Source organism: Triturus cristatus, chromosome 1_1, assembly GCF_964204655.1.
Source record: "Triturus cristatus chromosome 1_1, aTriCri1.1, whole genome shotgun sequence".
Lineage (NCBI taxonomy): Eukaryota > Metazoa > Chordata > Amphibia > Caudata > Salamandridae > Triturus > Triturus cristatus.
This window is the reverse complement of record NC_140579.1, coordinates 76401282-76415941: the sequence shown is the minus strand read 5'-3', so window position 1 is coordinate 76415941 and position 14660 is coordinate 76401282. Positions and strand designations below refer to the sequence as shown.

Sequence of the window (14660 nt, the reverse complement as noted above, 5' to 3'; positions counted from 1 at the left end):
TGGTAGCAAACTGGCCGGATTGATTTTATTCACACCCAAACACATTAGCGCCACTTTTACAGAGTTTGCCAGTGAAGCGCTATTTTTGTTGTCTTGGCTTTGTTTTCCCAGGGCTTGGAACTAGTGCACCAATCCTGGAGGTACTGCAATGTGAGGATTGAAAAACAAAATTTGTACTGCTGCTCTGCATCTAGGGATGTTGTCTTTCTTTACCATACTGCTTACGTTTTGTAAGGATATAAGCAATGGTCATTGAAATGGGTCCATTCAGGGCCCTGTTGTCATGTCCTTAACTTTTCAGGCAAAAGCACTCACTGATTTCTGAACAGTGAGTGTAAAAGCGTTAAGGTAAGCATGTTGTTCCTGCTTACATTTCACATGGTTTGCACAATTTTGCATTCCCTATGATTGTTTGCTTTTTCCAGGATGCTGTCACTTTTTACTTGTAGGCCACATATTGCTCTTGCCCAGTGCGTAATTTAAATTGAGCCGCATCCAGGTGTTTATAGCTGGCAACAATTGGGTTGTAGTTGAAGGCAGTCTGAGTTTTTCTCAGTGGGGCAGTATGGTGTTCAGTGGGTGAGAGGATGTGGCACTATGGACAGAGCTGCTGAATTTGGAACTGGGGAACCAGGTTCAGCCTTATAACCAGTCCGCCAGACCACTCTCCTGAGAGAGCACTATCTCATGCTAGACCTTAGAAGGCTTCGCAAGACATTAGAAGCCCCGGTGTCGTAGCACCAGCAGGTGGACCCTAGCATGACAAGTGTAGGTTAACCTTCAAGGCTTGTCCACCACTATACATACTGAAGTTCACCTCCAGTCTTGTGGGCAGGCCTATGAAGCATCACACCCTAGAACAAGAGTGACCCTGTCCCTGAGATCACAGGACCCTTGAGAAGGGCCAGCTCTAGGGCGGTGCAACCGGTGTGACCACACCAGGTGCTGACTTTAGGTGGAGGCATCATTTTTGCAAGTATATTATGGTTTTAAAAGCGCTTGCTGCCTCCTTCCTGGCCTCCAGCTATTTTCGGTAACAATAAAAATATCATGATGACTCCTAGAGAGAGATCGGAATTTTGTCTAATGGAAGATTTGACTTATGGAAAGGTAGCTCAGAGGGTTAATGTACCTGGTGCTGCAAATAACATGTACCATGCAGATCACAAAGTGCACATAATGTAAATAGGCCAGTGGGCTACTGCTTTTGTCAGAGAGATCCTTTTGTTACTTGCAGTTTATAAGTTACAATCCTAACATAGAACAGTGCGCTATTAACTGTCATCTACTCCGCAGCAACAAAAGTCACTTTTTTTTTTACTTTTGATACGTTAAAGCTACAAACAATTTATTAGTTTAAATGGTCAGATCATGCTGCAGATCTTGCATTATGAAGCAAATATGGCGGAGCCATTATTAATTAGAAAACATTTGCAAACTAGGATTTCTAACCATTCATGTTTGAACTGCTGTTTTGGAAAAGGGAGAAGTGCTGATGACAGAAACTCCATGGCTCGGAGACAAATGGCTTGTGCTTCCACATTATATCGTATTTGGGAACATTCTGTGACTAGAAGTATATCCCACTTTGTGAATACATTTATTAATCATGTGTATCCATTGATTGATAAAATTGGGATGTTTGCGCATTCTGGCCACACCTCTGGCTCCGCCCACTGATCCAATCCTTGGGTTATTCCCGCCCTCTGATTCTCCGCCCACAGTTCCCCTACTTTTTTCCCCCCCACTTCGACCACTGATATATCGTGTTGCTGGATAGTGGGAACACCACACCAGTACAAAGTACCATACCTATGAAATTATAAATTCCAATAAACTGTTGACTAGCAGGTAGCCCACTGTATAACCTGATTAATGAGTCATTATCACACTGTTGTTAACAGGCACATTTTGTAAATATAGGACCTACATTTACAAACGTTACTAAGGATTCTGTATGGTCCCGTTATTTGCCAACTGTGTCCACTGGCAGACTCGGAGCGGAGGAGGTCCATGCGGTAAGTCGTGAGGGGGTGACACCATGAGTTACCCGCACCGGGTGACACCAACCCTAGTGACGCCACTGTAGTCAACGACCCGCCCGCGACCGCGTCATATCACTTTTGATGTTTCACTTTAAGCCATGTTACACCGCAGCTTTCACTGCTGTGCAACGTGTAATAAAAAACATTGACAAAGGCATTAGATCTGGTGTAGGCGAAATCTATTAGCTTTGCCGATGCTTGTTTCCAATCACGTGTTATTCCTACACCGTTTCCTTAAGATTTTCTTTTCGATTTGTATATTTCCTCCCAATCACTGACTCTGTCGTTTCCCCTTGTTTGCCGTCCGTCTTTCTATTCCATAAAAATTGTATTAAAGTCGTCTCATATTTTTCTCGTGCCCCGTTTATTTTACATCTGATCATCTACATGTGTTACTCTTCCCCGAGGTTGGCATGGCCCGTAAACACTGCTGATGGCAAGGTAAACAACCCCGGCCGTTCAGCGTTTTCCACAGACCTTGGCTGACGGGCGCTACATAGATTTGAACAGAATGTATTCTGTAAACAGCAGCTCTGTTCGGAGCGCGGGTGGCTCTGTCAGACCAAGCCGAGGCAGGGCCGAGGTTCGCTTCTCCTCGAGGGGGCGGGGCCGAGAGCATCCGTCCGAGCTGGCCAATGGAGCAGCGCTCCGAAGACTGCCGAAGAGCACGGGATATGGTCCCAAAGGGATACCAGATATTACGCAGTTTACCACATCCTCCTCCTCGGCAGGATCATGGCTTCAGCGAACCAGCTCCAGCGCCTTAAGGAGGAGGCTACGTGCGCTATATGTCTGGATTACTTCACAGACCCCGTGTCCGTGGAGTGTGGACATGTCTTCTGTCTGTCCTGTATCTCTGCATCCTGGAAGGGGCTGCAGACACACTTCCCGTGTCCCCAGTGTAGAGGAACTTTTTCGAATAAAACCCTCCTCCCTAACAAGCAGCTGGCAAACATGGCCGAACAGTTAAAACAACTTCAGACACATAGTGCCAATATCGGCAACCGTTATCATAGCACACATCAGTACATAACCATAATAAAAAACATGACACTGAATGTAAGTGGAGAAATATTGCTGCAGGTTTATTAGCATAATAAATATGCAAACACGGTGGGTTATCTTACGGGCGATCCCAGGGCAGGCCAGCCCCATGCCGCCTGCCCGTCTGATAAGCCTAGAGTCACCATGGCAACGCCAATTGGTGTCTACCAAATGTTGGGAGGGTCCCCCCCCTCCCATCCGTGGACCTCCAGTCCACATGCTTCACCACGCCCCCCCGTGATGGGTGGGCGGAGCATACATGGCAGCCCCCGGTTGCTCAGACCCACAACCGCCTGTCGGTTAGCGGGGCGCCGTAGGTCTTCCAGTGGACACGCTAAAAGATCCCTGGGTATCCTGGCTTCGCACCACACGGTGCTGCTGCATGCTATACCCCTTGGTATGTGCAGACCCTGGATCGCCCTGTAACTCCTCCTGCAACACAAAGTGAAAATTGTTAGAAAAAACCTCCCCCCCCTTTCTTGTCCCTCCAGATGCCGGGTAAGCGGATGGGCGGGCAAGGCAAACGAGCGGACAAGAGGGCGAGGAGAGGGCGGGGACCGAATATGTACCCCCCCCCTTGGCTCCTCCCCGCCGGAAGCAGCTACCTGACTGGGGTCTCCCTAGGTCAAGCCCAGGGACACGACCTCCCACCCTGTGCCTTCCTGTGGCACTAAGGCGGCCGCCCTCAAGGGGGCGGGCCGCTGCGCAACCCCCCCCCCCGGGCAGCCTTACATAGTGCCAATATCGGCAACCGTTATCATAGCACACATCAGTACATAACCATAATAAAAAACATGACACTGAATGTAAGTGGAGAAATATTGCTGCAGGTTTATTAGCATAATAAATATGCAAACACGGTGGGTTATCTTACGGGCGATCCCAGGGCAGGCCAGCCCCATGCCGCCTGCCCGTCTGATAAGCCTAGAGTCACCATGGCAACGCCAATTGGTGTCTACCAAATGTTGGGAGGGTCCCCCCCCTCCCATCCGTGGACCTCCAGTCCACATGCTTCACCACGCCCCCCCGTGATGGGTGGGCGGAGCATACATGGCAGCCCCCGGTTGCTCAGACCCACAACCGCCTGTCGGTTAGCGGGGCGCCGTAGGTCTTCCAGTGGACACGCTAAAAGATCCCTGGGTATCCTGGCTTCGCACCACACGGTGCTGCTGCATGCTATACCCCTTGGTATGTGCAGACCCTGGATCGCCCTGTAACTCCTCCACAGCCTTGGGAGTGGCCACCGTCACTACCAGGGCCCCCCACCAAGGTAGACCTATGTACTTACAAACTGCTGCAGCCAAAGCTTCCCCTGGGTCCAGTCGGAAAACATCCATACCAAAACTACAAAGGTGCACTTCATCTCCCTCCAGGCACCCTGTGGACTTGGCGTGTATAAGACCATGCCTGATGAAGCCAAGACCTCTTTGCTCTGCGCAACTGCGCATGGCTCCTGGTAGGCCATCATACCTACAGCATACTGATACCGGGCTTCTCCCAGGTCCAGTCAAAACAAGTCTACGCCCAACCGGGCCGGCGGCCAGCGTGCACCATCAGGACAGGTTCCCCCAACCTTTCTAAACTCCCCCGTGGATTTGACTGAAATGACCTTAAACCTAAATAGGCGATGGTCCAAAGTTGCCTTTGCCTGGCTAAATAACAATCCCTTTGCCAAGCCACTCCTGCCTGGCAGTGCCCATGCGGGCGGAGGTAAGGGTTGACAAGCCTGCCTTCCTTCCTCTTTCACTCCGTTGGAGTACGCCCATCGTATTCCATCAGTCACCACCAAAAGTAAAGCCTTGCCCTCCCAAAATTCTGCTAGTATACCAGGGAGAGACAGGTCAGAGTGCCCACAGAGGAGAACAACGTGTAAAATGCTTCTCTATTTGAATACTGGCAAAGCCAATTGGTCACCTGCAGATTTATAGCTTAAAGTGTTCCCCCGGTGCTTTCCTTAATCATATGGACCATAGGCCCCTGTTGGAAAGCCACTTCCACAACCTGCATAGCTGCCAGCCAGTGCTGAAGGGCGGGCGAAGTTACCCGGTACTGATGCTCGCAAAGGTACCTGTTTCGTCAAACTCAAGGGCGTGCTACTAAGTGAGCACCAGGCTCCGCCCTAGTACCCAGAGGTCAAACCCAAGCCCCTCCAAGTTCTGCTGCTTCACCTGCCTGTTAACACGAATCCCAGGGCAGACCACCGGCCTATAACCCATGCTTGGCCATGCCTGAGCTAAAATACCTCTGAAAAAACCTGACAACAGGCTAACCACCAGCATTGCGTTCTGAATGTTTCTGACACTGCCAAGAAACATGCGCATAACTAAAGCAACTGGCACCATGCCATAAAAGTAACAATTCAGCCTTCTAAGAAACAAACGTGCCCTTGTGGCGATCAGAGTAGTGCTCCCTCCAAGCCAGCAGCCCTACTCAGGCCACCCGCACCCTCTTGGCCTGGCACAACCCCGCCACCGCTGCCCTCGAGTGCCTGGTCGTGTGAGGCCACAACCTGTGTTTCATCACTGCGTCATACCGGGGTATGATGACCCATCTAACTCTACTGCTGAGTGCCCATTGCACCAAGCAAGTATGCCTTTGCCTGTTCAGAGTCTGGCTGTAAAGTTGGAAGACATTGACCCCCCAGCCCAGGGCGAAGATGGCAGCATTACAGTATCTGGTGCTATAGACGGTCCCTGTACCCTGATGGGACAGAATGCAATTCCCTTGCTCCTGTTGAGCACGAAACCAAAACCAAATGCTCACCCTGGTTTAATAACTTTCTGCTGCTAATCATTTCCTAGCTGAAAGTTGACAAATCCATGTTCTGTAATGGCACTGCTTCGCAGCCTGCACCATTCTGCCCGTGCCGAAAAGACCTTTGTCATGCTGCCTGGCCTCATCAATCTTGCCCTGTTCTAGCAGCGCCCGCTTCAGCCGAGGAGCAAGCAACTCGCCGGTACCCCCAAACTGGCCCTGATGCGAGACAAACCGGGCCAAGGCACAGCAGTGAGTGTACTAACTAATAGCAGGTCTAACAGCGTCAACAGGCATCCTCAGCTTACAATAGGCGTGGTGGAGTGAGGGTATCCTGTGAGAATCAAGATGACAACTTCCCATCTGACCGACCGTGGTGGGAACCACTCCTGCATATTCTAGTACACATGGTCCCAGTTCACATGTCACTGCCTGATGTACGTGCCCTAGGTACATGGTCCCCTTGCATGGCGGACTGCCATTGAGACCCACACCAGTCCCCGATCAGTACCACTATCTGCCTACGCTACAATCTTGCCTGGCCTTCCTTCATGCGCAGCTGTACCACGCGATGATTGCTCTCCTCCGTCACTTGACCTGACCACACCTAGAAATACAAACACAGCGAGAGGAGGCAGCCTGTGACCTGCCCCAAAACCACCATCCCGCATCAAACCGACCCGATGGAAAGACAAGCGCCTAATGCTCTACACCCCTGAAAGACCCAGGAAATAACCCACCGATCAACAATCGAGTAAATAACAACGGACATCCTTTCAGCATCTGAAGGCCTAGCCCCTCTGAAGTAACCTGGGAGCCCAACGCCAGGCCTCAGCACCTGTGGCGTGAGTGATCTTTGCCCACTACCGTGTGAGCCAGGGCCCCCTTTTTTTTTTTTTTTTTTTTTTTTTTGGATCACTGAAGCACACGAAAACAACCCTAGCTGTTCCTTGCCGCTAGGTCTTCCTACCCTCAGGAGGCCAAGAACGACCAGGTGACACTAACACTCACTCAACACTATGCGTTCCAAGTCCACTCGGCCTAATTTGCCATTGCAACAAAGCATTGCAACCAGGCCCCCCCCCAGAACCGCTGAGGCAGGAATACTCCCAATCAACCTCCCATCTCACATCAATAATGGCTAGACTAAGCCTCTATGGTGCATAGGATAATGCGACATCATTGTGGCTAACAGGCATATCCTCTTGAAAAATGCCTCCGATCAGGCATGGTAAGGCCGGGTCACCAACACTACTAGCCAAACTTACTAAAGTTTTACACTCCCAAGCCCTTGCAGTGTAAATAATATTAGAATCAGAAGGCGCATGGGATACCTACGGGCCCCGAGCCCATCCCGAGAAGGATGTGCATTACCAACAGTGAGAGCCGTAGTCATTACTGGTGACCCAGGCAAGGTCAGGCAGATCATTGCTTCACCAGGTCTATTTACAACATTTACTGCGAACCTGACTGATCACCATTCATGGCGTGAGTCTATGCACATTGAGAAATACATTTCATTAGAAGTATGTGAACGCAAAGGTGTTGAAACGTTAAACCTGACTCCAGCGACCTGACATCCTGCGCACGTCATCTCATCCCTATATTTACTACACACGGGCACTACCTACAACAAGCCCCTCTATTGGGCCCGGGAGTGGCAAGTGCGGCCCCAGTTTTTTTTTTTTTTTTTTTTTTTTGGGATAGTTGCCTCCGTAACTTAAGCAACAACTGTAGCTCCGATGTGCATGTAATTGTTCCGGAATGATGAGACTGTAAATCCTAATCAGTCACTTAGAAGTTGCATCTCCATTACAACAGTCTACCAAACTACACTTTATCACTGCATTGTCCCGACCGCAGGAGCAACCGCGCTGAGACCAGGCAAAAGCCAAGCTCCTGGACTGTTTTCGCTATTCACCAGTTTTTAATTTGTAAATGAATGTGTGCCTGTGCACGGGCCGCTGCTCAGAAACCCGCGTCCAGCGCTAGCACGTTTCCACAGCCCAGGCTGCTTAGACTGATTAAAATTATCCATAACTGGTGCCCGCATCCACGCACACAATGCTGCTGGATATATGGATGAAATGCGCTCATGGCGAGCCCCGGCACCTGGACTGCAAGGCACGCGGACAGGAGGGGCGCCCAAGCCAGGCGAGGTCCCCCCCTCAACCGGATAGAACTGGAGGTGCCGGGGGTAAAACCCGGGGCCGGCCTAGGTGTTGGTGGCGCCTAGTGCAACCATGTTTGTTGGCACCCCCAACGCCACCTTCACCACGCATTCTCTCACTAGCCCCCTTTAACAGTGACCAAGTCTCCCTAACCACACTCAGCTGCATTGAATTAGTATATAGCGACACTCCTACCCTTGTAGAGTGTCCGAACACTTTGCATCGCACACACATTACGCAGAGCCAATAATTCATATGCGTGTGAATCGGTGTATCACAAATGTTACCTAAGCCAAAGGACTCAAGGTGTATGAGTCTCATGTCATCCCTACTGGTAGGCAATATAGTTAAAGGATGTTTAGTGCAGAAAATCACATGCTCAGAGTCGCGTTCTGGCCCAATTACCTGTTTTGCCACAATAATCAATGTTCTAATAATGTATGCTTTGCAAATAACCAAAGGATGCCTCTTTTGAAAACAGTGACCTGCTGACCTATTTACATCATACGCACTCTGTAATCTACTTGGCACACGTTCTATGCAGCAGGCAAATTAACCCTCTGCACGAACTTCACCGAAGTCAAAACCTCAACTATACAAATCCTGCTCGCTCTCCAGGAAGAAAGAATCACACGCCTTGTCCTGATATTTATGTGAGGCCTGGAATCGCCGCGGGGGTGAACGGAGCATCCGGTGCTTCAAGAAGCGAAATAAACTTCCAAACCCGGCACCGCCCTACCTAACAGCAGGCCAATTGCTTATTCACTTAATCTCCACAGCCGTTTTGGCCCCGATGCTCCTAATGCCAGCCATCTCTGTATTACAATAATTGTCCTGTTCTTGCTAACACTCCTAGAAATTGCAGTGGCCATAATCCAGGCTTACGTCTTCGTCCTTCTATTAAGCCTCTATTTACAAGAAAACGTCTAATGGCACACCAAGCACACGCCTATCATATAGTAGACCCAAGCCCTTGACCCCTCACAGGAGCCAATGCAGCCCTTCTCCTAACCTCCGGCTTAGCAATATGGTTTCACTTTGGACCAATAACCTTAATAACACAGGGAATTATACTATTAACCATACTCCAGTGCAGACGAGACATCATTCGAGAGGGCACCTTTCGGGGGCACCACACCCTCCTGTACAAAAAAGGGGGCTTCGATACGGAATAATCTTGTATATTACATCAGAGGTCTTCTTTTTCTTATGGGTTTTTTGAGCATTTACAACTCTAGCCTTGTATAGGCTGAGGAACAAAAAGTCCTCCACTACTAGCCGGCCCCATACAATGCGACTCACCCCAGCGTAAGTGGTAGGCATGGATTGTCTGAATACGAACCAAAAGTGGCGTGCGAGTGGAGCCCCACGCTAACCCAGCAGAGCCCTGCCTCGGGGGCCGCCCCCCCCCCCGGTGGTAACCCGCGCTCAGGTCGTTATCCACTACCACCCCCGCGCGGGAGGGCCCTGGCACCCGGATGTGTGGGACCGCCAGCGCTGCTCACGGCCCGCCACCCAGAGACCACGCTCCACGTGCGCAACAGGCCGCCCCACCTCAAAACAATATGCCTAAATAACTAATTTCAGGAGATTCACATAAGGATTGTGACAACATCCACACGCTATCGCGTTCCAAACAATTACAATTATAAGGGCGGCCCTGTGTCATTCTCCGCCTGCCGTGTGCAAACCAATTTGTAGAGCCCCCGAATATGTAGGACACATGCATATTCCACCTTAAGTTATAGGGACGATGTCAATATGGCACACTTCTACAAGACTAGTGAACGCTCTCGTTCATAAACACTACCTACGATGGACATCGGAGTCCATCACATGAGCTTGCAACAGCCGTGCACACTACCCGGATCTAAAACAGACCAGCAAGAAAAGCAGTCTGCTGGACAGCCCGGTGCGGATCGTTAAGGATAATGACAACCCAGAGATGAACTAAAGAACACAGGGCGGATAGAGGCCTACTCATGGACTGCCGCAGTCCTGCCCCTTCTCTCCTATAGTCCTCCGAACGCTTCTTCCACTCTCAAACTTGACCCCCGTCACTTCCATAAAAGTGCAAGGCCCAGGAGCCCTTCTGGCGCCATCTCAGTAAGATCCCGGCTCACGCGGTTACTCACAGGCATGTTTGCGCAGACACAGCCGCTGCTAGCAACGGCGTCAGGGCAGCGCGGGTTATTCCCAATGGTGCCACTGCTAACTACGCAAGGGGCCTACAACAAAAGCACTCGAACCTGCACCGATGTAGCACCCGCGCTCAATGGGCCTGCACTCACCCTCCCCCTCCAGCGCTCAGAGCCCTTGACAATCCTGCGCCATCGCCGCATCTTGGCGTGGGGGGGGGGGGGGGAGGGTCACCTTTTTAAAATGGGCGCACCTATTTGCAACCTTAATCAATGTTCAAATAATGTACGCTTTGCGGTGTATCTGCAGTTCTATACGAACGTGTGTAGCTCACTGTTGAGTATTAGGACTAATATAAATTGCGAGTAACAAAAGGAGGCCTCCTTTGCAAATAGTAACCAGCTGACCTATTTACATCATACGCACTCTGTTATATACTTGGCACACGTTCTTTGCAGTAGGCGTATTAACCCTCTGCACGAACTTCACAGAAGTCAAACCCCCCAACTATCCAAAATCCTGCTCGCTCTCCAGGAAGATAATTAATCACACCAGTAATCTTGACAATTATGTGAGGCTTGCTCATTGCCGCGGAAAGAAAGAAACGCAGCATCCGGTGCTTCAAAAGGAATACTAACTTACAAACTCGGAGCCCCCAAGAAGCCAGGACTCGCTGCGATGCCTTAAATCTGGCCCTGCCGGGGCCTTCCACACGCAATCGAAGAGCTCTACCAACTGAGCTACCCCCATTCGCATTATGACCCGAGCAGCGCGAGACAAATTCATTTGTAGGGGGTGCTACACTAGTCGCAACAGACTCACCGATGTGCTAACACTGGTCCCCGCACCGAAGTCGGCAGGCCAAGCTGAAGTGCCACATCCACTCGTGCAACCCGGTGCCACAGCGCAGCGCCGGAGTACGTCATCCAGGCGCTTGGCGCGATACAATTCACACTAACCTCGCTGTCCCCAACGCGGACGGCGGCGAGGGACTCGGACGACCGGCAAGGCAAACGAGCGGACAAGAGGGCGAGGAGAGGGCGGGGACCGAATATGTACCCCCCCCCTTGGCTCCTCCCCGCCGGAAGCAGCTACCTGACTGGGGTCTCCCTAGGTCAAGCCCAGGGACACGACCTCCCACCCTGTGCCTTCCTGTGGCACTAAGGCGGCCGCCCTCAAGGGGGCGGGCCGCTGCGCAACCCCCCCCCCCGGGCAGCCTTACAGACCACGGCGACGGCGCCCCAAGAAGCGAAACTGTGCAGCGAACACGAGGAGAAGCTGAAACTGTTCTGTGAGGATGACCAGGAGCCCATCTGCGTCATCTGTCGAGAGTCCAAAGACCACAAGACTCACTGGGCGCGGCCCATTCGCGAAGCTGCCCAGGAGTACAAGGTGAGTCATAGCCCTTGATCCCCACACAAGAGGCTGTCCAGGAGCGCACGTGTGGCAGGCGCACAACGCCCGTTAGGCTACAAGGGCCTAGTCCGCCCCCCCCCCCCCCCAGTCTGGCCTGCTGCAGAACCAGCCTTTAGAACGCGGAAAATGTCAGTGCTTTAAGTGGGCCGGTACTCGCCGGTACTTCATAATTTTCTACTTTTGAGTACCGGATCTTTTCCTCGGCTAAGGACAGTACATGCTGTACTCATACTGGCAAACGGGCAGCTGCAGTGGAATGGGAGCGTTCACCATCGCAGCTTCTGCACGACTGCCATCGCCGCCACTCGGACCCCTTAGCTCCAGTGGATCTCTACCGGCTCCGGTGGCGCACGCATCTTATGCCACTCTCCCCTGTCAGATGCCCTTGACCCCCAGTGCAGCTCTACGGGCTCCGGTGGCGCACGCATCTTATGCCACTCTCTCCTGTCAGATGCCCCCGCCCTCCAGTGCAGCTCTATAGGCTCCGGTGGCGCACGCATCTTATGCCACACTCTCCCCTGTCAGATGCCCCCGCCCTCCAGTGCAGCTCTACGGGCTCCGGTGGCGCACGCATCTTATGCCACTCTCTCCCCTGTCAGATGCCCCCGCCCTCCAGTGCAGCTCTACGGGCTCCGCTGGCGCACGCATCTTATGCCACTTTCTCCCCTGTCAGATGCCCCCGCCCTCCAGTGCAGCTCTACGGGCTCCGGTGGCGCACGCATCTTTTGCCACTCTCTCCTGTAAGATGCCCCTGCCCTCCAGTGCAGCTCTACGGGCTCCGGTGGCGCACGCATCTTATGCCACTCTCTCCTGTCAGATGCCCCCGCCCTCCAGTGCAGCTCTATAGGCTCCGGTGGCGCACGCATCTTATGCCACTCTCTCCCCTGTCAGATGCCCCCGCCCTCCAGTGCAGCTCTACGGGCTCCGGTGGCGCACGCATCTTATGCCACTCTCTCCCCTGTCAGATGCCCCCGCCCTCCAGTGCAGCTCTACGGGCTCCGCTGGCGCACGCATCTTATGCCACTTTCTCCCCTGTCAGATGCCCCCGCCCTCCAGTGCAGCTCTACGAGCTACGGTGGCGCACGCATCTTTTGCCACTCTCTCCTGTAAGATGCCCCTGCCCTCCAGTGCAGCTCTACGGGCTCCGGTGGCGCATGCATCTTATGCCACTCTCCCCTGTCAGATGCCCCCGCCCTCCAGTGCAGCTCTATAGGCTCCCGTGGCGCACACATCTTATGCCACTCTCTCTTGTCAGATGCCCCCGTCCTCCAGTGCAGCTCTACGGGCTCCGGTGGCGCACGCATCTTATGCCACTCTCCCCTGTCAGATGCCCCCGCCCTCCAGTGCAGCTCTACGGGCTCCGGTGGCGCACGCATCTTATGCCACTTTCTCCCCTGTCAGATGCCCCCGCCCTCCAGTGCAGCTCTACGGGCTCCGGTGGCGCACGCATCTTATGCCACTCTCCCCTGTTAGATGCCCCCGCCCTCCAGTGCAGCTCTACGGGCTCTGGTGGCGCACGCATCTTATGCCACTCTCTCCCCTGTCAGATGCCCCCACCCTCCAGTGGAGCTCTACGGGCTCTGGTGGCGCACGCATCTTATTCCACTCTCCCCCCTGTCAGATGCCCCAGCGCTCCAGTGCAGCTCTATGGGCTCCGTTGGGGCACGCATCTTATGCCACTCTCTCCCCTGTCAGATGCCCTCGCCCTCCAGTGGAGCTCTATGGACTCTGGTGGCGCACGCATCTTATGCCACTCTCTCCTCTCAAATGCCCCCGCCCTCCAGTGCAGCTCTACGGGCTCCGGTGGCGCACGCATCTTATGCCACTCTCTCCTGTCAGATGCCCCCGCTCTCCAGTGCAGCTCTACGGGCTCCGGTGGCGCATGCATCTTATGCCACTTTCTCCTGTCTGATGCCCCCACCCTCCAGTGCAGCTCTACGGGCTCCGGTGGCGCACGCATCTTATGGCACTCTCCCCTGTCAGATGCCCCCGCCCTCCAGTGCAGCTCTATAGGCTCCGGTGGCGCACGCATCTTATGCCACTCTCCCCTGTCAGATGCCCCCGCCCTCCAGTGCAGCTCTACGGGCTCTGGTGGCGCACGCATCTTATGCCACTCTCCTCCCTGTCAGATGCCCCTGCCCTCCAGTGCAGCTCTACGGGCTCCGGTGGCGCATGCATCTTATGCCACTTTCTCCTGTCAGATGCCCCCGCCCTCCAGTGCAGCTCTACGGGCTCCGGTGGCGCATGCATCTTATGCCACTTTCTCCTATCAGATGCCCCTGCCCTCCAGTGCAGCTCTACGGGCTCCGGTGGCGCACGCATCTTATGCCACTCTCCCCTGTCAGATGCCCCCGCCCTCCAGTGCAGCACTACGGGCTCTGGTGGCGCACGCATCTTATGCCACTCTCTGTCAGATGCCTCCGCCCTCCAGTGCAGCTCTACGGGCTCCGGTGGCGCACGCATCTTATGCCACTCTCCCCTGTCAGATGCCCCCGCCCTCCAGTGCAGCTCTAAAGGCTCCGGTGGCGCACGCATCTTATGCCACTCTCCCCTGTCAGATGCCCCCGACCTCCAGTGCAGCTCTACGGGCTCTGGTGGCGCACACATCTTATGCCACTCTCCTCCCTGTCAGATGCCCCTGCCCTCCAGTGCAGCTCTACGGGCTCCGGTGGTGCATGCATCTTATGTCACTTTCTCCTGTCAGATGCCCCCGCCCTCCAGTGCAGCTCTACGGGCTCCGGTGGCGCATGCATCTTATGTCACTTTCTCCTGTCAGATGCCCCCGCCCTCCAGTGCAGCTCTACGGGCTCCGGTGGCGCACACATCTTGTGCCACTCTCCCCTGTCAGATGCCCCCGCCCTCCAGTGCAGCTCTACGGGCTCCGGTGGCACAAGCATCTTATGCCACTTTCTCCCCTGTCAGATGCCCCCGCCCTCCATTGCAGCTCTACGGGCTCCGGTGGCGCACGCATCTTATGCCACTCTCCCCTGTCAGATGCCCTTGCCCCCCAGTGCAGCTCTAAGGGCTCCGGTGGTGCATGCATCTTATGTCACTTTCTCCTGTCAGATGCCCCCGCCCTCCAGTGCAGCTC

The 14660-nt window shown here is 53.6% G+C and overlaps 1 protein-coding gene across 1 annotated transcript in view; it reads left to right on the top strand.

Moving 5' to 3' along the window:
* Nucleotides 1-2743: 2743 nt before the first annotated feature.
* The window catches only part of LOC146869485 (E3 ubiquitin-protein ligase TRIM39-like), a 326876-nt gene continuing 314959 nt past the window's right edge, over nucleotides 2744-14660 (top strand). The window contains exons 1-2 of the mRNA XM_085599897.1: nucleotides 2744-3031; nucleotides 11383-11545. Coding sequence (XP_085456023.1) covers nucleotides 2781-3031; nucleotides 11383-11545 — 414 coding nt within the window. The 5' untranslated portion in view covers nucleotides 2744-2780. The remainder of the gene's footprint in view (nucleotides 3032-11382; nucleotides 11546-14660) is intronic.